This window comes from Haematobia irritans, chromosome 4 (genome assembly GCF_050003625.1).
Source record: "Haematobia irritans isolate KBUSLIRL chromosome 4, ASM5000362v1, whole genome shotgun sequence".
Lineage (NCBI taxonomy): Eukaryota > Metazoa > Arthropoda > Insecta > Diptera > Muscidae > Haematobia > Haematobia irritans.
The window spans coordinates 225,198,658-225,223,040 of NC_134400.1; the positions used below are offsets into that span (position 1 = coordinate 225,198,658).

Below are 24,383 nucleotides of genomic sequence, written 5' to 3' on the forward strand. Positions count from 1 at the left end.
AGAAATAAACATTTTCAATTACTGCATTGGATCATACCCATCAAGTTATAATAACATTTTCAACTTGATTTGTTTTTAACTTGATTTTTTGTATGGATTATGCGCTTTAAAGACTATCAGTTATTCCGTACGACAGTGCTCGTGTCGAACATATCCCATATATTGTGCACATTATAAATTAAGTCCAATGGCATAGTCGATACTGCTACATGTTTATGGGATCGATAATACATTTACCGATTATTTAGTCATCGCCGACAAGTCGTATCGATCCGACACACTGTAAGATTATTTACAAATACCGACATTCCGTCCGGAATAAGCTGAGTACTATGTTCAGTTTTCAAGCTGAAAACCAGCTTGTTTTCACTGTTACTTTTTTTAATTAACTATTTTAGAAATATAAATTTGCAATCAATTCCTTGGATCTTTTCCATCCATTATTTGGCAAGACTCGATCAAAATATAATTGTCTTCATAATTTACTGTTACTTTTAATTTACTGTTTTGGTGAAAAACCCGAACATAGTACTCACCTTAACTGATAATCTGGAAAGCGCATAAGTGACACTGCAACAATCGCCAGCTGTGATAGTATTTGGCCATCACTATTCGGATGAAAGTATTTTGCCATCACTATTGTTACAAGATCCATTTTATATTTTGTGAAAGACCAAGCACAACTAGCTTCTTATAATTTATTTAAATAAAAATGATAATGAAGTGCTGAAAACATAGTTATTTCGCTTAAAATTGTGAAAGGTATATTGGTGAACAATTTTTGACTTTCCGTATAGAATAAAGTGATAGTTTTTCAAATATTTTTCCAGACACGCTGCCTCCATAAAGCACTGGGAATAAAAGCACTGGCTGATAGACGCTACAACATGTAACTTGCAACGTGTAATGCGTTTTACAGACTATCAGCTATTCCGGACGACAGTGCTGGTGTCGAACATATCCCATATATTGTGCACATTATACGTTAAGTCCGAAGGCATAATCGATACTGCTGCATGTTTATGGGATCGATAACACATTTACCGATTATTTAGTCTTCGCCGACAAGTCGTATCGATCCGACACACTGTAAGATTCGTAACAAACACCGACATTCCGTCCGGAATAACTGATAGTCTGTAAAGCGCATAACTCAACATCAATCTATTATTAATGCATAAAAATATGTTAAATGTGATGTGATAGTCGTATAAATGTTATATTTATGAGAATTTATAAATGTTTAATAAAATTAATAAACATCTAAACAATCGTGTTTTACTTGACCACAATGATTCTTTTACAACTATCTTAAAATGCAGTTTGTCTGATTGTTTGAAGGGACTCTTATTGGCGTCCTTCTAAATGTATCAGAAGGGCACCTAATAATTGCACTCATGCGATACTTTTTTATAGTAACTTGGCGTGGTACAACTTCCGCTTTTCCGAGGAGTTTTGGATATCGTATACGACTGTTTTCGACGTAGTGGGGATTCTCAAAAGCGGCCCCAAATTCAAAAAATGTTGGCAGGGAATAGTGACATAGCATTAAAATGCAAATGCCTAAAATTTACATTGTTTCATTAAGAAAATTAAAATTTTCATTAAAAAATAAAAACGAAAAACAACTAAAAGATTACAAACATGTATTAAACTAATCTAGTATTTCCTATCTTCCTCAAATCTATAATCTTTGTTCTGACATACCGTCGAAAAAAAGACGTACAGAAAAAAGCCGGATTAGAAAAACTGACGGCGTCGAAAAAAAGGCAATTGACTAAAATTGTAAACAGCTGTTTACACAATTATTTGTATTCTGTCTGGCCAAACAACACCAAACTAAGCCAAGATATTTCTATTTTTTCTGGGTTTATCAAAAAATTGCTGTTGTGAAACATTTCAAGCATAACATAACATTAACTATCTAGAGTGGAATAAATTGTAATTCTTAAGATGAGTTCTCCATCCCTTAAGAACAATACAGATGCTAAACAACGCAAGTCCGCTAAGAATAATTCAACAATAAAATCAACAAATCTTGATACGAGAGCAGAGTTGGCAGACCTAATCAAGAAAAAGGCTGAAACATCAGTAACGCTTCAAATGTTACTACAATTAAATGTCGATGATTTAATGAATTAATTTTGTTTTTTCTAGGAACAATTGGCGAATTTGGAGAGACAAATTTATGCTTTCGAGGGTTCGTATTTGGAGGATACTCAGCTCTGCGGAAACATTATCCGAGGATGGGAGCGTTATTTGACTTCAAATAAGGCAACTAATTCGAAAGCAGACAAGCGAAATAGGAAATTCAAGGAAGCCGAACGTTTATTTTCGAAATCATCCATTACGTCAATGGCTATTTGTAATCGTAAGGATCTTTCTATGACGCCTTTTTAATGATGGACCTTGCTATGACTGACCTTTTTATGACAACTTTTAATGACCAATAATATTAAAATACCATCATTATATTTCAGCTGAACGAGCAAGTGAGTCTGATTCCGTGACAAATGAAGACTCCAGCGACAATCAAATAGCTTTAATTCAGAACACAACGACAGCGCATGATGGCGCGACATCTATTAAAAGTACCGGCAAAGATGATAAAGTTGAACGCGCTTCAACGCCACAAAGAGATATTAACAAAGAACAGTGTACACAAAGTGTAACGTCTACTAAAAGCAAACTTTCATCCGCTTCCAGTATTACAGCAAAAAAAGGCGGTCATGTTAACAAAAAAATAAGGCATCGATGATTGAGCTACAGGCCAATTCAACATGATAATGAAGTATAATGTATTTGCAATTTTTAAATCACTTTACCATTCTATTGTGTTGCTTTCATTGTTCTTCATCGACATTTTTTAATATGATCAATAGAAGTTGCAAGACGATTAAGTTTCATATTGGAGTTACAAACCTACTTAAAAGAACTTTTTAACATAAGAATGCATAAATAAACATCATTTCAGTATTCGCAAGTCTTTTTAGTTTCAAAGCTATAAAACAAAAAAATAGATAACTAAAGCAATTACCAAAAGTGTTACAAACATTCCGCCAAACATAATATATTTGTCTTCCACGAAACGCCTTTCTATTAATTTCATGGTGTGGTTAGACAGTCCCAATGTACTACCGATCGTCATTAGCCTTTTTTGGGCTCCCTTTAATGTGCCTCGCTGGCTTACTAAGCTTGAGAGTATGTTGCTTCCAGTCGATATCATTTCGTCAACGCCTTGATGCGCGTTGCCCAATTGTTGATTGTGTTGCAACGCATAGTCAAGATCCAAACATGTCTCGGTATTATTTGCTGTGAAACGGTGACTTAGAAGTTGTTCCCTTTCAGAAATTTCCTGTTGCTTTCTCTGTCGCTTTTCCCGGTACATTTGAAGACTACTTTGCAAGTGTCTTATGTCGTACTTTAATTGGTCGATTCTCATTTTAGAGGAAGGTCTTTGTGAAGGTGGTACCTTATACAGTAAGACATCCAAACGGTCGCAATTGCTTTAATAAACACAAGTAAATCACATAATGTTGGAGTTGTAGATTCGTCCATACGTACCTGTTTACTTGAGTTATTTTCATCTGTATTTCGTTTTCGATGTCATAGCAGTTTGGCTGACCAACAGTTTGAACCAGCTTATGGAAGCTTTGCTCTATTTCTTTTAAAATGTGATTTGTTTGATGGTATAGTGCCTCCATTTGGAACGGTCACTTTTTGTGCAGACTCGAAATATTCCGAACAATAAGAATAAGTTTGTTATGACGTGTTTCGGGGCTTCAATTAGCAGTTGTCAATTCACAATAATTTACTGCAGATACGTAGAAATTTGGAAGGGTGCAGAGAAGAGTAAATAGATTTCAATCTACCATAGCAATGCACGTTTAAGGAAAGGACTTGTTCAGTTTTCAATTCAAGCTAAAAACGGTTACGTTTTTTAATAAATTATGGCTACGTTTTTAATCAATTAATTTGGAACTAATATGTTGCGCAATTTGGGATGCCGATTTTGAAGAGGCAAAAAGAGCACATTCAGCTTATAAAAAGAGCACACTTTTTCAAATAAAATAAAAACATTTAACTCCAATTTATTGAAATATAATTCAGCACTTTTGGCCTATCTTGTTTTAAGAGCACTTTGCTCTTTAAAAGAGCACATCTGGCATCCCTATCTGCTACTCCTTTAATGCTTTGTATATTTTCGGAACAAAAATATGATCCGTGTTTGCGTTATAAACCCACACAAATAGTTTTAATAAATAAATTATTTCTTAATTCACATTACAAATGGCGCCATGCTATAAACGTCAGTTTATCAGCTCGACAAAAATAAAGTGCCACAAATGGAAAAATTTCGCTAGTTTTTCGCATTTTGTGGTTTTGTATGGAGTTCCAACGCGAAAACCGAACAGAGTACCGGCTTTAAACTCGTACTTTTACCCAACTTCAGCGTTCAAATAATAGACATCTTAAAAACGTTCGATCAATCAACTTTGACACAATCAGCTATTGTGAATTACAATCATATGTTTATATTAAAAATCCGGGTGTTACGGCAACTCTACTGCTACCTGTTTTTAAGCAATAACCTTTGCGCTCTTCAACATTCCCAGTCTTTGGAACTATGGCTACCACTGGCTTATTGGTGATTTCCCATGTTAAAAGATTCGCCCAGTCTTTAAAAGCTCTCCAAAAGTATCAATACCTTAAATCGCTATATGTACACCTGAATGTGCCAATAACAACAAGTGTAACTGCACCATCGTATGGGCGCCTAATATCACAACTATATATCGACAGTAGCTCCCATTTCAATAACAAAGATTTCAATATACTGGTTGGGACTTTAAAGAGTCATAATGTGCGCTTGAACTTGAAGCCAATTGACATTATATTCTCCGATGCCCATCATCCAGAAATCTGTGAACAGTTCCGTCAATCGCTAGAAATTGAAAAACCAACAGTCTATTTGCACAATGACATTTGCAATATAAATGATTTAGCTGAATACCAACAACTAGAGCCGGAGGAGAAGATTCGAAGCTATGACAATGTAGTGCTAGGGGGCACTTTCGATCGAATTCACTTAGGTCATAAAATTTTCTTATCTCAAGCTGTGATAAGATGTCGATCTAGATTGGTTGTAGGTGTGACGACATCGAACTTGACGAAAAGTAAAACACTTCACGAGCTCATTCTACCAGTTGAACAAAGAATAGATGGCGTTCTTGAATTTCTTAGAGAAATTGATCCAACTCTTCATTATGAAGTTGTTCCTATTGAGGACGCATTCGGACCCACAAAAAGTGATCCAAATATGGATATGATTATCGTTAGCGCCGAAACTATGAAAGGCGGAGAAAAGGTTAACGAACTGAGAAAACAAAATAATCTTAATAAATTGGAAATCTTTTGTATCGACTTGGTAGAAGCTTCAGACTCTAGTGGTCCTAGGGAAAGTAAAGTAAGCTCGAGTAATACTCGAATCGATGTACTGGGAAGTCGCCTCAGGAAACCGGAGGTAATATTATTCAATAGATTTTGAAATTTTCCTTATTACTAGTGCTGTTATTTTAGTCGAAACCGTTTTTGTCTCCAGAACCCTACCTAATTGGTTTAACAGGCGGCATAGCTTCAGGCAAAAGCAAAATGGCAAAGCGTTTGCAAGATATGGGAGCTTTTGTGATTGACTGCGACAAAGTTGCTCATGAAATATATGAGCCTGGTCAAATATGTTACACAAAAATATTGGCTGAATTTGGAGATAAGATTTTAGATGACAACAAATGTATAGATAGGACAAAATTGGGACCAATCGTATTTGCCGATTCCGGAAGGTTAGAGAAGTTAAATAACATAGTTTGGCCTGAACTTATGGCAGAGGTAAAGAGAAGAATAAAATCATTAGAGAAAAAGGTGAATCCCCCTAAAGTAGTCGTATTGGAAGCAGCCGTATTAATAAAAGCTGGGTGGGATAAAGAAGTTCATGAAGTGTGGTCTATGATTGTCCCTCCAGAAGAAGCCATCCGTCGTGTTGTCGACCGTAATGGGCTATCAGAAGAAGAAGCGAAGCGCAGATTGGCTAGCCAACCGTCTAACAGCGAAATAGTGTCCAAATCCCATGTGGTTTTTAGCTCTCAATGGGACAGCAACTTCACACAAACTCAAGCGGAAAAGGCCTGGCAAATGTTGATGGATGAATTGAAGCTGTCGTCAACGACTACCAGCAATTTGTAGGGTATATTTAGATGCAATAGTGTATGTATAGTATATACATATACACATGTAATTTATTTGAATGAAATAATGTTACCAAATTTATAAATGTTTATATGAAAAACTTTTGTCGTTTAGTATGCTAGTCTGCTCAATGTTTTATATTTATAACGTACGAAAAAACAAGATAATGAAATTTGAATGCTAATGGCTTTCGCCCTTTTTGCCAGCAACTCGCTTAAAGTCATTCATCTTTGTTGTAAGTATTGGGGAACCAATAAATCCCAAATAATCTAGCTGTGTAACTTCACCTCCGGATTGATTATTCCTTACAAAGATTTGTATGTTCTGGACATTTTGGAATTTAACGAAACGCAGATTTACAGGTGTGCCTTCCAAGTCTTTGGGATCCAAGCTGTAAAGGATTTTTTTTATTATGATAACATCTTGGGTTTTTCTATGTTTGATATTAGAGGACTCATTCGGGTGGTTGCCCACTCTAGAAGCGAAAACTTGTTTTTTTTTTAATTTAGGAAGTAACATTAACATTTACCAAAGTGAATGCATAGAAAAAAAAAACAAGATCTCGCGTGGAACGCAGAATAACCCTGTCCATATACTTACGTCAGATCTTGGACACTCGTCATCGATTCGGCCTGGTCGAAGTCAATAGTTCGTGGCTGGTTGATGAATATTTTAATTTCCTTAGGTCCCAATTGTGAAGGAGCTTTAAATTTTAGAGAATGTATTTTAACAACTTGGTTGAATGTTATGGAAAGAATCAACTGTTCATCACAGTCCGATTGCAAGTAGCCCCCATTGCTTGTCAAACAATGACTTAAGCAATGATCATCGGCCTCATTGAGACATTCACATTCTTGTTTGGATATGAACGTGTTCAATTCCATCTGCAAAGAACAATTTTAATAATTGAATGTAAACTTGTGTTTGTTCCTTACGAGTCCCTGGCCATAGTCTTCTCCGGCTTCTTCTCCACCACTGCCAATATGCTCCTGTATTTTGGCTTCCAAGGCATTTACATCAGCTCCTTGTACCCGATCAATTTTTGTCTGTAAATAAAAAGCTATTACCAAGCTGCTACTCACTCACCATTCCTATTGTTCAGATCTTACCCGGTTTCTATAGAAAATGAAAGTTGGCATAGCGCTCACCCCTTGCGCTGCTGCGGTTTCCTGACATTTATCAACATCAACTTTAAGGAAAATAGCCTTTGGATATTTATTTGGCAACATTTCGAAGTGAGGAGCAATTCGTTGACATGGGCCGCACCTAATATTTAAAAGATTCATGTTTTGGTTATTTAGTTCTCCCGAATTTTTGTAAATATACCTACCATGAGGCAGTGAAATCGACAACCACCAATCGTATCCCAGCCGCAGACAATTCACTTTGAAAGTGAGCTTCATCGTTAATTACCCGCACGGTCATATTTACTTTTTAAATGAAATTTTTCGTAGAATGACAGAGCACATAGGAAACAGGGTTGAACAATTCCATACTTAGAACTTTTATTTACAGTGGTGGTAAATACGCTACCAAACATACCAACACAATAAATACAATAGGCACGTTCGCATTGTAAAGCCAGTATTAGGAAATTTTGTTCTATCCATAACATCTCATCAATTTGGACAGACTGCATTTAGATAAAGTTACGCTTTTCGATTCACAATAGCACTTTATTGTGTCTAATAACATCAAATTCAAGGTGGTAGGTGTAGACAATCCCCTTGTCTCTGACTGGGGTGCAACCTTAAACCTTAAATAAATAAATAAATAAGGTGGTAGGTGTAAACAATCAAACTTTGAAATGATGGCAGGGCGTTCTCACCAAGCATGTTTGGGGATTGAAATGTTTTCCAAAACGAATCGTTTCCAAATTTTTTGAATTGCACATGAGTGCAATTATTAGGTGCCCTTCTGGATACATTTAGAAGGACGCCAATTAGAGCCCCTTCAAACAATCAGACAAAGTGCATTTTAAGACAGTTGTAAAAGAATCATTGTGGTCAAGTAAAACACGATTGTTTAGATGTTTATTAATTTTATTAAACATTTATAAATTCTCATAAATATAACATTTATACGACTATCACATCAGATTTAACATATTTTTATGCATTAATAAAAGATTGATGTTGACTTACAAGTTACATGCTGTAGCGTCTATCAGCCTGTGCTTTTATTCCCAATAGAGGCAGCGTGTCTGGAAAAATATTTGAAAAACGATCACTTTATTCCATTTGTAAAGTCAAAAGTTGTTCACCAATATACCTTTCACAATTTCAAAAAAATTTCAAACATTTTTTCAAAGGATTAGGGTAATATTCAAGTTGAGAAAATCGCGTTCTCAACAAAAAACAGGCATTACCCTCAACAGTGAAATTCAACACATTAGCAATAATATCTCAAGTTTTATCCTCAAATTGAAATGCATCACTACTCAATAATTTGTCAAATTCAAAATTAACATCGTTGCAAATACTTTTCAACATAAATTTGTATGAATGATATCCCCACTTCAAATTGGGAGTCAATGGCAAAATTCTATGAATTTTGTATAATTTATTCATTTTCATCAAAATAAAATATATAATAATACACTACACTACATAATACACTACAATACCAATTGATAAATAATAATCTTATTAAACATATCAACAAATAATAACAAAAAAACAAACAACAAAACTTTAAATATCTTAAACATTATTAGTAAACACTTTTGCATTGATAATTCAATTTCCTTCCTTTTGGTGTCATAAAACAGCATTAAAATTTATTAACATGCGGGCAATTTGAAATTAGGAACGTACTGGACCGCGTGTTAGAATAGATTTCCAGCAGAAGGAATTCACAAAATATCCATTTTAAACTGATAATAGCATATGAATTAAACTGACAATGTGATGCACATTTTCATCCAGAAGTTGTTGATTTCAACAATTTGATTTTTTTAACAATTTTAATTGGTTGCACTTGTAATGTTTCTAGAAACTTTTTCTTGTCGATAAGCCACTCATTTTTCATTGGTCAGCTTCCTAATGTTTGCAAGAATGTAGCATCCAAAGATTTTAGTTATCTGCAAAGAGATTTAAATTTAGTGACTTCTCTAAAGTGTTGATTTAATTTTTCATATTGACGTACCAATTATTATAAATTATTTGAAGCAGTTGCAGTTAATTGTCCACCATCGGTCAGCTTTTTAATGTTTTCAAGAACATAGAATCCATAATTTTAGTTTTCTGCAAAGAGATATACATTTAGTGACTTTCTTAAAGTTTTATTTAATTTTTTATTTTCACTTACCTATTTTTATAAACTATTTGGTTATTTGTCTAAAATTTTCCATTTTTTTTATTTCTTGCAATTGACCACGAACTTCGTTGCACAAATAAGTATTGGAAACCACATGGTTTTTTCGTTGCATTTTAGGGTAGTGTTTTGTCAAAGTTTTCTCATATTATCTTCAACATCTTTTCAAAGATTTCGTCAACATTTTGGCAAATTGGAAGTAATTCGCAAACAATTTGAAGATGTATTGAAGATGAGCTATTTCAAGTCAAGTTTAATTTATGTTGAAAATTATACTTACCCTCAAACTGAAAAGTTGTTGCATTTGAAAAACGCTCATCCTGTGTTTATTGGGGATAATTATGTTTTGATTCGTATTATATTATTTTTTATGTTATTAATGTTATTTTTAATATTATTATATTTTTAACGAAAAAAAATAATAAAATCTACAAAATCCCTAGAAATTTAGTGTTGACTTTCAGTTAGAACTGGGATTGACTTTCATGCAAATTGTGGTTAGAAAATATTCGCAACAATGTTAATTTTTAATTTGTCTCACATTGAAAACTGTTTGAGAAATTATTGAGTAGCGATGCATTTCAATTTGAGGATTACAATTAAGAGATTATTGCTATTGTGTTGAATTGTACTGTTGAGGGTAATGTCTGTTTTTTGTTGAGAACGCAATTTTCTCAACAATTTCTCAACTTGAATATTACCCTAATGCTTTGAAAATATGTTTGAAAAATGACTGAATTTTAGTATTTTTCAAACGTTTGTGTTTATTGGGTACGATTGTTTTCGACGTGGTGGGGATTCTCGGAAGTGCCGTCAAATTCAAAAAATGTTGGCAGGGATAGAAGCATAGAGCGAGCGGCACATTATGCACTGTTCAAATTAAGCTTTATTTATATGATTTTTCGTGGATTTTATACAACACTCGAGTGAACGCGATTTGGCTTATAATAATTTTAATTGATTGATACGAATTGTCTGTGATGACTAAATAATCGAAAAAGGTGTTATTTATCACATTAACAAGCTGCAGTATCGATAATGCGGTCGGACATAACTTATAGTGTGGCCAACATCTGGGATAAGTTCGACACGAGACGGTCGTCCGGATAATGCGTCTTATGCGCTTTACAGACTATCAGTTATTCCGGACGGAATGTCGGTGTTTGTAAAGAATCTTACAGTGTGTCGGATCGATACGACTTGTCGGCGATGACTAAATAGTCGGTAATGCGCTTTACAGATTATCAGTTATTCCGGACGACAGTGCTCGTGTCGAACATATCCCATATATTGTGCACATTATAAGTTAAGTCCGATCGATACTGCTGCATATTTATGGGATCGATAACATATTTACCGATTATTTAGTCATCGCCGACAAGTCGTATCGATCTGACACACTGTAAGATTCTTTACAAACACCGACATTCCGTCCGGAATAACTGATAGTCTGTAATGCGCTTTACAGACTATCAGTTATTCCGAACGACAGTGCTCGTGTCGAACATATCCCATATATTGTGCACATTATAAATTAAGTCCGAAGGCATAATCGATACTGCTGCATGTTTACGGGATCGATAACACATTTACCGATTATTTAGTCATCGCCGACAAGTCGTATCGATCCGACAGACTGTAAGATTCTTTACAAATACCGACATTCCGTCCGGAATAACTGATAGTCTGTAAAGCGCATAAAGCGCATAAATGTGCTGTCGATCCCATAAACATGCAGCAGTATCGATGCCTTCGGACTTAAAATGTGCACAATATATCGGATATGTTCGACACGAGCACTGTCGTCCGGAATAACTGATAGTCTGTAAAGCGCATAAACTTATACTCTGGGCGGCGCATCATGAAGAGAGTTTCTGTCCAATCTGAGAATAGTAGAATCATGTGTGAGCGAACCATTCGTGACTCTGTATGACATGTGTCGCTTGCTACATACATGTGTTCGAATGTTGCTTCATGTAATGACAGACAAACATGGTGTGTTCTTTGGGAATAGAAGGAAGTGCTAATAAAATTGGCATTGGAATCACACGGGATGGAGAGGTTTTATCAAACGTGAGACGGACGTATATAACTCCTCCAGGAGAAGGTAACATTATTTCGTTTGTATGAAGAAATTGGCATTTCACCGTTGGCCAAATTGTTCACCGTTGGTATATTGTTTTAGACACTAGTGTAATTGCGTCCTTTGTTAAACGAGTGTATTTGAATTTAGATCCTAGATTAAGATGGTTTGTGCGAAGTTTGAATTTACCCTCTAAAATGATTTTTTATCTTGAAATTAATTATTAAGAACTAAGTTTAAGTTTAGCCGCACATTTGATTATAAAATGAAAGGGAATGATCTAAAGGAAAGAATCATAAATATTTACCTTTTCATATGAGATTTTTGGTGGCAAAATCACTCCCACGTAGTCTAAGAAGTAGAAACTAAAGGGTTGGTAATTTAAATTTTATCGGTAAGAATAGGGCTTACAGTTTAGACGCTGTGTTGAGAATGTGGGATTATTAGGACCGGTAGCCCTCGTTTCCTATACAGCCAAAATTTAAAACTTGATTAGCCGAAGCAGTATTTTTAATCAATCATGTATTAAGTGAATGAGAAGCGCTTGGCGGCTTTATATGAGAAGAGAGCAGTGCTGCCGCTAGTGAAAAATTGAGTGAAGTAGATTTTGGGAAAAAGTGGAGTAGATTGAATAAAATTGAAGTAGCATACATTTTTGAAAACAAAACAATAGAATTCATTTTATTATACCCTCCACCACATCGGTTAATAATTCAATGATTAAAACCGCTATGTTCATCGTAATTAAAGGAATAGGAAAAACATATAGGTAATATAGGGAAAAATTTAAAAATTTGAAGCAGAACAAAAAGTGAAGCAGATTTTTGGAAGAAGGAGTGACGAAGTAAATTTTGTGAAAATGAAGCAAAATACTTCGATTGATGTAGTAGCGGCAGCACTGGAAGAGAGTTCGTTTGAATGAACATGCATATTATTCCAGTGGCCAATGAACCTATATTGCATCGAATAAGAGTACAGATTATGCGTCAAACTATTCGCACTATATTAGCATAAACTACTCTATTATCATCTTACGTTTCTTTTTTGGTAGGTTTTCTACCCAAGGAAACTGCAAAACATCACCGTGAAAACATTATAAGTCTTGTGAAAGCGGCCCTCAATGAATCAAATATAAGTCCGGCGGAAATCGATGTTATCTGTTACACAAAGGGTCCTGGTATGGCACCACCTTTAATGGTAGGAGCCATCGTTGCACGTACATTATCCCTATTATGGGAAAGGCCGCTATTGGGTGTAAACCATTGCATTGGCCACATTGAAATGGGACGTTTTATAACAGGTGCCAAGAATCCAATTGTGTTATATGTTAGCGGAGGCAATACTCAAGTGATTGCGTACTCTAACAAACGATATCGAATATTTGGAGAGACTATTGACATTGCTGTTGGTAATTGTTTGGATAGATTCGCTCGTATTATTAAACTCTCAAATGATCCCAGCCCAGGATATAATATTGAACAATTGGCCAAATCGGGCAAACAATATGTAAAACTACCTTATGTAGTCAAGGGTATGTATTCACTTGCTAGCAAGGAATCTTAAAGCAACACTTATTTTGAAATAATTTCAGGAATGGATGTCAGTTTCTCGGGACTGCTATCGCATATTGAAGAAATTGCAGATCCTAGCAAAAGAAAAAATAAGCGTAAAAAACCTGATGATGTTGAAGAACCTGAATATACAAAAGCCGATCTCTGCTATTCACTACAGGAAACAATTTTCGCCATGTTGGTTGAAATTACAGAAAGAGCGATGGCACACTGTGAGTCTAATGAGGTAGGTGGTTTTATATTTTACATCTCTATCTATTCTTAATTTCATAGCAAAGCCCATTTTAAAGAATTTATAAAGAATCCAGTTTCAGTTTGGAAGCGATCATATATAATTATATCAAAGTCTATCTAATTATAAGTGATCATATATGGTTGCAGATATAATTAGATCTACATAGATATGACAATTATTGTGTTATATATGATTAGATATAATGTCAGATCTCAGCATATTGTTATATCTAATTATATAAACAATATCTAATAAGATATAAATGTATATATTCATATAACCTCGTTTCCATGAAGCTCCGTTGGAGTAAAGTTACCACTCATTGATATGGGAGAACTTCTTGTGTGGTATCACAATGGACACTACAATTCAGTGTGTTTCTAAAAACAGACAGTCAATTTAACAAAATAAAGTTGACAAACATAATTTACCTCTGTTGCTTAAGATACTCTTGACTAAACTAGTGTACGCATGGGTTAAGTTGAAATCACAACAATAATAATGATTGAAGAAGAAACCAACCAACCAAAAACAAAACAAATATTGTATTTTCTTAAAAATCCAATATTACAAAAAGTAGGCAAACAGATTTATCGCTCCGATCAGACAAATTGAAAGATAAAACGAAGTGTAAATGATTGTTTGATTAATACAAAGATAATTTGCAGTAACACTTCAATGTATAATATAATTAAGCTGACCATACGGATTTAAATGAAAACACAATAATTTGTCGTCAGATAGTTCCCCAAAATGTGTTTATCGTTCGTCTTTATTTTAAATCCTAATGAACTGTTGTTGCTTTTGTTGTAACAGTTTATTGTGATTTCAAATGTTTATGTAATGCGCATTGGCACTTCAGCATGTATCCAGATCAAGGAACTGTGCGACTAAGGTTAGATGTGCTGAGAGTCAGCTATGCTGCTATCAATAACTGATATATAGGAATTGAAGCGGCTGCACTTTCTTGATCTTAGTTGGGCCAAAACTACCCTAGTCTGCCGTGGGAGGTCTCTTTCTTCCGGTGCTATGGGCATTGGTCGGACTCCGAGAAGAGGATTAACCTTGTAGCTCTCACCGCAGCAACTACAGTATCTATTCAATCCCACGGCGACGGGTTCTATGCACCGGATTTACCCGATAGGTCCAACTTGTCGTCCTAATGAGCTGTCCTCGATGAAAGGCACTTTTATTTCCTTAAACTCATAATACTCACGTTTTAACAGAGCTTTTCTCACATCTTGTCTTTCAAACATTATTTATAATTCTATTATCTATAATATGAGATGAAAATTCCTTATTTTTTACAATAACTTTATTTATTTTATTTATTACAATATTTAACAGTTGTAAAAATAGAAAATTAGGTGCTTGCAACAGGTTTTGTACCTAATATGATTATTTAAGTTCAACTTTGTTCGATGAAAAATGTTGCAATTTCCTTTCTAAAGAGAATTCAAAAATTGTATTTACTTCATCACCGACAATACATCCCCGTGTGGTATTTTTGTTTTGTGTTTAGGGAAAAAATGTGTGTTTACTTTGGCTTGCTATGAAAAATGTTTCATTCACATTAGTTTGTTAATTCCTATTTTTTTTGTTAATATGTTAATATGTTTTAACATGTAGTTTAAATGATCTGTTTTTTATCTTAAGTTGATTAAATGTTTGAAATTGAATTTAATTGAAGTGTCATCAAAAGCCAATAAGTACTTGACCGTACCGATAGATGTTGGATTATCGTAAAGAACAGTTGACTATTGAATAGTACATTCTCGTAACTCGGACTGGGAATTTTGTAACTCGCGCGTGCGGAACAGAAAAATTGACGTCTCAAGCCAAATGAAACCTCTAAATTAATGAAACCTCATACTCCTAAATTATTTTAGGAGTATGGAAGCTCTCCGTGGTGATGTCAACGTAATCTGAAACGCTGTTCAGATTCGGCTATAAATAGGATATCCCATGTCATTGCGCTAAACCTAAAATCGGGCTGCACTCACTGATAGGAGAGAAGTTCACCACATGTGTTACCACTATGGACAGTTAATTTTAATTTAATTTATTTATTTTCACATGTAACTAAGCCTTACAAAGGCATTATACAGTTACTTAAAACAACATTTTAAATACTACTCAAAACAATTCTCTTAATATACTAACATTAATATACTAACAATAATACAACAACAGGATACTACTCTATTATAATGTATAATAAAATTAAAATTATAAATATTTGGACACATATTACAAAATATAACAAAGTATAAAAAATAAATATAAATAAACAAATAAAACAAAACATATAACCTATACAACAACATAAAAGCATAATTACAAAAAGATATACATTAAAGAAAAATAAAATAAAATAAAATAAAATAAATAAATAAAACTAAAACATATATATATTATATATATTGTCTCTAAAATCGTTTAATTATTCCCCTATAACTTTTAATAAGAAACTATGTGAATATTAAACTTTATGACATATGAGCTTGCAATATTTAATATATTTATTTTTTTAGGTATATTTTTGAGTAGTTTTTGAAAAAGAGAAAGTACGTTTCATAAAGTGGTGTTATTTATATATATATATATATATATATATATATATATATATATATATATATATATATATATATATATATATATATATATATATATATATATATATATATATATATATATATATATATCTATATATATATATATATATATATAAATAACACCACTTTATGAAACGTATATATATATATAAAGTGGTGTTATATATATATATATATATATATATATATATATATATATATATATATATATATATATATATATATATATATATATATATATATATATATATATATATATATATATATATATATATATATTATATATATATATATATATATATATATATATATATATATATATATATATATATATATATATATATATATATATATATATATATATATATATATATATATATATATATATATATATATATATATATATATATATATATATATATATATATATATATATATATATATATATATATATATATATATATATATATATATATATATATATATATATATATATATATATATATATATATATATATATATATATATATATATATATATATATATATATATATATATATATATATATATATATATATATATATATATATATATATATATATATATATATATATATATATATATATATATATATATATATATATATATATATATATATATATATATATATATATATATATATATATATATATATATATATAACACCACTTTATGAAACGTACTTTCTCTTTTTCAAAAACTACTCAAAAATATACCTAAAAAAATAAATATATTAAATATTGCAAGCTCATATGTCATAAAGTTTAATATTCACATAGTTTCTTATTAAAAGTTATAGGGGAATAATTAAACGATTTTAGAGACACAGGTAGTGCATTATATGCACGGACAACTCTTACGAAAAAAGATCTTTCAAGAATGGATGTCAACCTTGGGATAAGTATCTGGGTATTTCTCGTTGACCTAGAAAACGAGAATAAATCCAACACAAATAACGGTTCCCTAATTTTCATTTCATTTCATTTATTAGACATGTAATACAAAAGCCTTCGCGGCCAATAAATATATTACATAGTATTCTTAAACCTGAGTATACAACGGACTAATAATTGATTCTAATATTAACAATAATAATTAACAGTAGCAGAATAGCAGAACCCCCAGCCATAACAAACAAAGAAAAAAAAATAGCAGTAAATATTAGAGATATAAGGTACCTATAGTAAGCAAATATTCGTAAAATTGAAATAAAAGTTATCAAATGTCATTCAAATAATAATTCAACAGTTTAATGCGAAACACGTTATTAGAGTGAGAAAATACTCGTAGATCGTAAGGCAAACAGTTCCAACTACGTGCAATTCTAACGACATAGGCCCTTGCATAGAGTGATCTAGCAACCCTATTAATCAAAATTTGAGGGTTCCTCGTGGATCTCGAAAATTTAAATTTCCCACATAGAGAACGAGGACCTCCCGTCCTGACTATTTTATAGAAAAAAGATAAATTTCTAAATCTCACAAAATCAGCAAAGGAACAACCGAGAAAACGCTTAACATGACTTGTGATATGCTCCCTTCTACCCACATTATAGACAAAACGAACGACCGTGTTAACAATTACCCTGATCCTGTTCATAACATTCGAACCGCAACCCGAAACAATCTCCAAGCCATATATTATGTGACTCATTAGGAGAGATTTCGCCACCCTAAATCTGACATGAAGAGGTAAATATATGTTAGCAGCATATATACGTCGCAATGCTGCCCAAACACGCCCAGATACCAAATTGACATGATGGTCAAAGTTCAACCTCGTATCAAGAACAACACCAAGACATCTATGATGATCAACAAAATCAATTGGAGTATTTCCTAAAGAAATTGTAAAGTCATGAAGAAACAGCTCATTTAAACCAAAAGAGAGGGCTTTAGTTTTAGATCGATTCACACAAAGCGAGTTAAGTTCAGACCATTCAAGAAAACGAGTCAAAGTGTCGCTAATATCATACTGAAATCTAAATAAATCAGAACGTTCACATTTAAAAAGTAGGAACACATCATCGGCAAATAGAAAAGCTTGACACATAGGTGAGTTTACCATCCGAGCCAGATCATTAACATACAAAAGGAACAAAATGGGCCCTAAAACGGAACCCTGAGGGACACCAGAATGGAGGGGAAGTACTCCGGACTGAGAACCCCTTAGGGCAACAAATTGGCACCGACCGGAGAGGTAAGAAAAAACAAGTCTACAAGCTTGGAATGAAAAACCAAATTCATGTCTCAGTTTGGAAACCATGCACATAAAGTTGACAGAATTGAATGCCTTAGAAAGGTCAAGTGAAACCAGCACATTGGGTATATTACTATTAACATTCTCACGAATAGTATCAGTTAGTTGGAGAAGCAAAGACGTCGTAGAACGATTGGCACGGAAGGCATGTTGCAACTCATATATCTTCGACCCAGTAGATTCCAAAATCTGATCTTTCATAAGGTTCTCGAATACTTTCGAAAGAGCAGGAACAATAGTAATAGGCCTAAGATCTTCAGGTCCTCGAATATGACTACCCTTAGGAATTGGGACCACACGTCCAGTCTTCCAAGCTAAAGGAAAGACAGACCTAGTAAAAACCATATTAAATAAATCCAAAATGTAAGAAGAAACGTATGGAAATATTAATTTAATAAAATATATCGGAATTCCATCCACACCTAATGATTTTGACCTAACTTTACGCAACGCGTCATAAACCTCATCTTCATAAACGCAACGGAAAGAAAAATCATTAAGAGAATCAGGAAAGGACTCCAACTCCTGATCGTCTTGAAAATCAATGTTATTACCCGCGAAATATTCATTATACTTTATAAAAGTGAACCAAAATTCGAATGTTTATAAAGTCTTCAAATGTGCACCCAAGAAAATCTATAACATAATTTGAAATAAGATGGTACCACTTCACAGAAAACACATACCGAATAACACGATAAAAAAGCAATCTCAGTTTTCTTAACACATATCCAAAACTACCGGAGAACACTTCTAGGCAATACAAAAAAACGGGCATAATAACTGCATGTACAACACGTATCCTCATATTAAGAGGTAAAATTAAATCCAAACTGTATAACTTTCGCAATGTAAAGTTAACTTTGGACACTAATGAATTAACATGCTCCTCAAAAATTAACTTATTGTCAAGTTTTACACCGAGACACCTCAAATTACTCACTATTTCTATAGGGGTGTCATAAATAGAAATAGAGATAGATCCCCCCGGCATATTGCCAAAACACAGGATAAGGCGATGTGTTTTGGCAATATGCCGGGGGGATCTATTAATTACAAAGTCAATACCATTCTGAAGAACGTCGATAAAAACGTGATCCCCTTTAAACAAAATCTGAATGTCATCGGCCATGTAGTGCTTGAACGTTCTTTCTCAGTGCGTGTGGCAAGGTTATGGAATTTACTGCCTCACAATCTAAAAAAATTCTCAGCTAGCCCTTCCTCATTTAAGCGTAAACTCTTATTACATTTCTCGAACATTTGACATAGTACTTTGTTGGGCTCTCATACTGACAATTTATTTCCTACTGTTTTTTCAAATATTGGTTCAAATTTACTTTTTAGTAAAAGATTGTGCGCTAGGTTAGGTTAAGAGTTAGTTTTAAGCAATTTGCTTTGAATTGTATCAAATCTATCAACATTTAGTCCACAGAGGCGTTGGTTGATTAAATGAATAAAAATAAAGATAAAAATAAAATAAATAAAATAAACGCGAAACTAGTACAATTCGTCGCATTTATACAATTAAACAAATCATTAACAAACATCATAAACAACAGTGGTCCAAGAACCGATCCTTGAGGAATACCACTACTAACAGGAAGAACACTAGACAAAACATCTCGAACACAAACATACTATCTCCTACCAGACAAATATGAATACAATAATTTGCATGCAGTGGATGAAAATCTAAATTTATTGAAAAATTTCTCTACTAACCAAGCGTTAGTAGAGAAACAACCTCCTTCACTCAGTTTCTTCCTAATGCCATCAGTCAACCCAATAATCAGAGATGTCGTAGACCGGTTCTGTCTAAACCCACATTGGCTATCATGTACAAGAGAATATGACTTCAGATGCTCAAGTATTTGCTTTTTCATAACATGTTCCACCATCTTCGATAATATCGGCATAATGGAAATTGGCCTTAACTCATCTTGTCCACTATTCTTGGGAATAGGGACTACCTTTGCCAACTTCCAATCCATTGGAAATACCGAAGTGGTTAACAGCGTGTTCACCATATGCAATAAGTATCCGATAATATACGGGAACAATATGCTCAAAAACTTCAGGCCAAACCCATCATGCCCCACAGCAGTTGACTTTATCAACTGAAAGGCCTCCACAATTTCATCATAACCAACAGTACGAAATGAAAATCCCTCGTGCACATCACTCGGAATACATGGTACCATACAGTCAACAGACTGATTCGAAACAAATTCACGGTTAATACGCTCCACGTCAACACAATCACCATTAAATTCAACTTCCCTATCAAGGCCATTTGTCTTAAGTGTTTTCCATATCTGTTTGGGTGTCCCGTCCGCAAAAAGACTCCTATGTACTCTCCTTTTCACTCTTCTAATAACATTCTTCGCCCGATTGCGACATTTACAATACACCTTCCAGTTATCAGGATTCTTATCACGTAGATACATCCTAAACGCAATATCCCTAATGGATATATGGTGTCTGATCTTGGAAGATTTAAACCAATCATCACATTTAGAGTTAATCCTACATCTTTTAATAGGAACAGCACGATGAATATAATCAAAATTCGAATTCAAAAGGTGTAACTGATTATCCACATCCGCACTCACATAAATCTCGTCAAAACTACATTCAGCAATAGCTTCACCCAACTCTTCTTGGTTTAAAGCATCATAGTCCGGATATTCAAAATAACATGGGATACTTTGTTTACGAAATTCAAGGGATAAGAATGAATATAAGTGAATGGTCCGAAACACCGGGACACACAAATTGACCAGAATATCTCAATCTCGCAGGACAGGACAACAAAAACAAATCCAACAAAGAAGTTGACGCATGAGCCACATCATAATGAGTTGGTAACGAATTATGGATTACAGTCAGATTAAGCCTGTTACAGACTTTTCTTAAATTCATACCTTTTGACACATCAAACATGTTATTATTAAAGTCGCCCATAATTACCACATTATCATATCTCACCACAATATCTGATATTTGTTCCTCCATTGTTGATATGTCCCCAGCCTAAAATAAAATTTTAATTTTCTATTGTAATTCTTGCAGGTGCTTATTGTAGGGGGCGTTGGGTGCAACGTACGACTGCAAGAAATGATGCGCATAATGTGTGAAGAGCGTGGTGGTAAATTGTTCGCTACTGATGAGCGTTATTGTATAGATAATGGCCTCATGATAGCCCATGCAGGAGCTGAAATGTTTAAATCTGGAACCCGTATGGATTTCGAAGACTCCTTTGTTACTCAAAGGTTTCGTACCGATGAAGTGTTGGTAACATGGCGGGATGATTAGTAGTTTTATAATAAGAGTTTTATAAAAGTGTGCCTAATATTAGCGAATAAAAAGCACCAGGTATTAAATGAAAAAAGTAAATGGCATACCACTAAAGGGTACGTAAGTACATTTATTTCACATTGGTTTCTTTGAAAACACATTCTTATCACATGCACTATTACTTATAGTTTCACTTTTTATTTGTCCATTTTGGTTATTCCTGCAATTGCTTCTCAATACCCCGCCAGTAGCGTTTCATTTCCATTGGAAATAGACGTTTACCTTCAATTATGTAAACGGCTCCATTTTCCTGTTTTTCCAGTGCGGTAAGTATGCAGCGAGACACATCTGCAGCACTCTGCTTGTTTAGACGATCCAATACACGGTAAGACTCATCGCCTAATTCGGGATAAAGAATTTTTTCTGTGAAATTTGTAAACATGTCGGTTATTGTAGCCCCTGGACACACAGTTATAAGCTTGACCCCTGTACGTTGGTAATAAATGTCATTCTGTTGTGGAAAATGGAGAATTAAGTTTGGATTCAATAAATATACGAGAGATAATGACTTACGCCCAGGCATCGGGTGAAGTTAATAATACCCGCCTTTGTGGAGGCATATACAGGCACAAGGAACATTGGATCTAAACCAACAACTGATGACATATTACATATTATACCACCTTGGCCACCGTGATCTTTGCCCATTATTTTCATGGCACTCAAGGTGGAATTAATCATGCCACCTAAATTGACTAATAAAGTTCTCTGAACTTCTTGGTCATTGAATAGCCCGGCAACATTCACCACAACGTCAAGGTGGCCGAATGTTTTTGCGAGTTCTTCAAATGTAGCCTGCATTCCCTTCTCATTGGAAACATCCATTTTAATAACAATTATACTTTGCGTTGGAAAATTGGATCTCATACTGACAATTTCTTCCAAATTATCCTGAATATCGAGTATTGCCACTTTCTACAGATAGAGAGAGACACATATTAAAATTCCATTAGCTTAAGATTTCTCTAGGTGTATACAATTGCACTATACCCCTGCTTCATGTTGCAGCAACAATTTCACTACTTGGAGTCCTATGCCACTTGCCCCACCGGTAACTACTGCATTTTTTCCTTTAAACGACATATCAATGTTTTCTTCTTTATGCTATTGTGCTTTATAAGTTTTTCGTCAATCCGTTACTCTCAGATCGCTTTAATAGTAATCCAATAAATCAGTTTGAAATATATTTTGATTGTGGTTCATTCAATGGCTCGTAGCTATCTTTTATATGACATGGCATTGGTAATACGATCCTTAATATTGGTTTTACATAAACAGTACATCTATTAACTATCATTTCTCAAATTCTTATTAATTATATTACTTAATTTATTGCTGGTAGTCTTCCCCACATTGTTGTGGCTCCACGTTTTTTTTGTCATCAATAGAAATGGTGTCGATTTCAAATGTTTAGTAACAATCTTGCTATAGATAAAAAATTATTCATGCGTTTAAAGAAGTTATGGAACATTTTCTCAAATCTATTGGAACTGCATGAAAATGCAATCTAAACATCTAACACTGTGCACTTACAGGGTCAATCTCTTGTTGTTGTTGTTGTAACAGTTTATTGTGATCTCATCCATTTCATGTTATACGCTTGGTACATCAGCTTGTTGGCAGATCAAGGAACTCTGCGACTAAGATGGGGTGTGTCCAGAGTGATCTGGTGGTAAGTCGGGTTGGTTTGGCTGGGCAAGAGAAAAGATGACGCGTGTCGTGTGGCCCTTGGTTGCAAATTGGACAAACGTCAGCTACGCTGCTATCAATCACCGATAAGTAGGAATTGAGGCGGCTGCACTTGCCTGATCTTAATTGGGCCAAAACTACCCTAGTCTGCCGTGGGAGGTCTCTTTCCTCCGGTGCTATGGGCGGTGGTCGGACTCCAAGAACAGGATTAACCTTGTAGCTTCTCACCGCTTCAGCTACAGTATCCTCATGAATCCTGTTCAAACCTGCCTGGTACGCTGCTTGATCTAGAGGCTCTCTTTTATAGCGCTGGATCTCGCGCTCTAGATTATGTATATCAACCCTTACGTTCCTGGGTGGTGGTTGTGTATCCATAAGATGGTGGTTTGGATGATTACTGCGATAACAACCCAGGAGATACTGCTTTGACAACATGTAGTTGTGTCTTCGCACAGGGATGATCTTTGTCTCCACATAAAGGTGATCCAGGGGTGTGCTGCGGAGACACCCAGTCGCAGTTCTAAGAGCAGCGTTCTGGCAGGTTTGTATGTTATTCCACTGCGTATCACTGGTCTGCGGTGTCCACACTGGCGCTGCATAGTTTACCACTGACCGGCCAATTGCCTTATAAGTAGTTAGCAAGGTTTCTTTGTCCGCACCCCAAGTACTGCCGGCTAGTGACTTGAGGACCTTGTTTCTACCACGGAGCTTATTACAAATTGCAGTGGCATGGGCAGATGACCTAAAAAGGCTGTCGAATGTGACCCCAAGAATCTTGGGGTAATTTGTGGTCGGAATTATTACTCCATCGACTCTGATATTCAACTGCCTGCGCACTTCTGCCGTCCATGTAGTAAATAGTGTGGCTGAGGATTTGGTGGGGGATATCCTCAAGTTTCTCGCAGTGAAATAACTGGTAAGATTAGCTATGTAGACGTTCAACCGATCGCAAATGTCATCAACATTGGGCCCAGATG

At 34.3% G+C, this 24,383-nt stretch overlaps 6 protein-coding genes across 6 annotated transcripts; 3 read left to right on the top strand and 3 right to left on the bottom strand.

Annotated features, from left to right (window-relative positions):
• The first annotated feature begins 1,798 nt into the window (after window positions 1–1,798).
• Window positions 1,799–2,976, top strand: Eaf6 (chromatin modification-related protein EAF6/MEAF6). Its single transcript, XM_075303704.1, has 3 exons — window positions 1,799–2,091; window positions 2,158–2,371; window positions 2,481–2,976. Exons 1-3 carry the CDS (start codon window positions 1,954–1,956, stop codon window positions 2,756–2,758), a joined length of 630 nt encoding a protein of 209 aa, XP_075159819.1. The 5' UTR covers window positions 1,799–1,953; the 3' UTR covers window positions 2,759–2,976.
• Membrin (golgi SNAP receptor complex member 2) lies at window positions 2,969–3,797 on the bottom strand. The gene is made up of 2 exons (XM_075303703.1): window positions 3,565–3,797; window positions 2,969–3,506 (listed from the first exon to the last, which is right to left on the bottom strand). The coding sequence occupies exons 1-2, from the start codon at window positions 3,702–3,704 to the stop codon at window positions 3,002–3,004; spliced, it is 645 nt and encodes a 214-aa protein (XP_075159818.1). The 5' UTR covers window positions 3,705–3,797; the 3' UTR covers window positions 2,969–3,001.
• A 760-nt stretch (window positions 3,798–4,557) lies between these two features.
• Window positions 4,558–6,452, top strand: Ppat-Dpck (Bifunctional Phosphopantetheine adenylyltransferase - Dephospho-CoA kinase). Its single transcript, XM_075303976.1, has 2 exons — window positions 4,558–5,524; window positions 5,581–6,452. The coding sequence occupies exons 1-2, from the start codon at window positions 4,628–4,630 to the stop codon at window positions 6,238–6,240; spliced, it is 1,557 nt and encodes a 518-aa protein (XP_075160091.1). The 5' UTR covers window positions 4,558–4,627; the 3' UTR covers window positions 6,241–6,452.
• On the bottom strand, window positions 6,247–7,736 carry Txl (Thioredoxin-like). Its single transcript, XM_075303977.1, has 5 exons — window positions 7,574–7,736; window positions 7,353–7,509; window positions 7,179–7,289; window positions 6,844–7,127; window positions 6,247–6,634 (listed from the first exon to the last, which is right to left on the bottom strand). Exons 1-5 carry the CDS (start codon window positions 7,666–7,668, stop codon window positions 6,424–6,426), a joined length of 858 nt encoding a protein of 285 aa, XP_075160092.1. The 5' UTR covers window positions 7,669–7,736; the 3' UTR covers window positions 6,247–6,423.
• Window positions 7,737–11,508: 3,772 nt separating this feature from the next.
• Tcs3 (Probable tRNA N6-adenosine threonylcarbamoyltransferase Tcs3) lies at window positions 11,509–21,756 on the top strand. The gene is made up of 4 exons (XM_075303936.1): window positions 11,509–11,665; window positions 12,693–13,172; window positions 13,233–13,438; window positions 21,433–21,756. The coding sequence occupies exons 1-4, from the start codon at window positions 11,551–11,553 to the stop codon at window positions 21,673–21,675; spliced, it is 1,044 nt and encodes a 347-aa protein (XP_075160051.1). The 5' UTR covers window positions 11,509–11,550; the 3' UTR covers window positions 21,676–21,756.
• Pdh (Photoreceptor dehydrogenase) lies at window positions 21,739–22,915 on the bottom strand. The gene is made up of 3 exons (XM_075303937.1): window positions 22,708–22,915; window positions 22,231–22,632; window positions 21,739–22,168 (listed from the first exon to the last, which is right to left on the bottom strand). The coding sequence occupies exons 1-3, from the start codon at window positions 22,798–22,800 to the stop codon at window positions 21,872–21,874; spliced, it is 792 nt and encodes a 263-aa protein (XP_075160052.1). The 5' UTR covers window positions 22,801–22,915; the 3' UTR covers window positions 21,739–21,871.
• Between the last annotated feature and the right edge of the window lie 1,468 nt (window positions 22,916–24,383).

What these genes read in the sequence shown, in the direction of transcription:
- Pdh (XM_075303937.1), bottom strand. Translation starts at nt 22,800, where the DNA reads ATGTCGTTTAAAGGAAAAAATGCAGTAGTTACCGGTGGGGCAAGTGGC. An exon ending in TGCTGCAACATGAAGCAGGG is followed by an intron (nt 22,633 to 22,707) that starts GTATAGTGCAAT and finishes CTCTATCTGTAG; the next exon opens with AAAGTGGCAATACTCGATAT. An exon ending in ACTTCACCCGATGCCTGGGC is followed by an intron (nt 22,169 to 22,230) that starts GTAAGTCATTAT and finishes TTTCCACAACAG; the next exon opens with AATGACATTTATTACCAACG.
- Eaf6 (XM_075303704.1), top strand. Translation starts at nt 1,954, where the DNA reads ATGAGTTCTCCATCCCTTAAGAACAATACAGATGCTAAACAACGCAAG. An exon ending in AGAAAAAGGCTGAAACATCA is followed by an intron (nt 2,092 to 2,157) that starts GTAACGCTTCAA and finishes TGTTTTTTCTAG; the next exon opens with GAACAATTGGCGAATTTGGA. An exon ending in GTCAATGGCTATTTGTAATC is followed by an intron (nt 2,372 to 2,480) that starts GTAAGGATCTTT and finishes ATTATATTTCAG; the next exon opens with CTGAACGAGCAAGTGAGTCT.
- Tcs3 (XM_075303936.1), top strand. Translation starts at nt 11,551, where the DNA reads ATGGTGTGTTCTTTGGGAATAGAAGGAAGTGCTAATAAAATTGGCATT. An exon ending in TATAACTCCTCCAGGAGAAG is followed by an intron (nt 11,666 to 12,692) that starts GTAACATTATTT and finishes CTTTTTTGGTAG; the next exon opens with GTTTTCTACCCAAGGAAACT. An exon ending in ACTACCTTATGTAGTCAAGG is followed by an intron (nt 13,173 to 13,232) that starts GTATGTATTCAC and finishes AAATAATTTCAG; the next exon opens with GAATGGATGTCAGTTTCTCG.
- Txl (XM_075303977.1), bottom strand. Translation starts at nt 7,668, where the DNA reads ATGACCGTGCGGGTAATTAACGATGAAGCTCACTTTCAAAGTGAATTG. An exon ending in TCATTTTCTATAGAAACCGG is followed by an intron (nt 7,290 to 7,352) that starts GTAAGATCTGAA and finishes TTTTATTTACAG; the next exon opens with ACAAAAATTGATCGGGTACA. An exon ending in ACGAGTGTCCAAGATCTGAC is followed by an intron (nt 6,635 to 6,843) that starts GTAAGTATATGG and finishes AATCCTTTACAG; the next exon opens with CTTGGATCCCAAAGACTTGG.
- Ppat-Dpck (XM_075303976.1), top strand. Translation starts at nt 4,628, where the DNA reads ATGGCTACCACTGGCTTATTGGTGATTTCCCATGTTAAAAGATTCGCC. An exon ending in GTCGCCTCAGGAAACCGGAG is followed by an intron (nt 5,525 to 5,580) that starts GTAATATTATTC and finishes CTGTTATTTTAG; the next exon opens with TCGAAACCGTTTTTGTCTCC.
- Membrin (XM_075303703.1), bottom strand. Translation starts at nt 3,704, where the DNA reads ATGGAGGCACTATACCATCAAACAAATCACATTTTAAAAGAAATAGAG. An exon ending in AAAATAACTCAAGTAAACAG is followed by an intron (nt 3,507 to 3,564) that starts GTACGTATGGAC and finishes TGTTTATTAAAG; the next exon opens with CAATTGCGACCGTTTGGATG.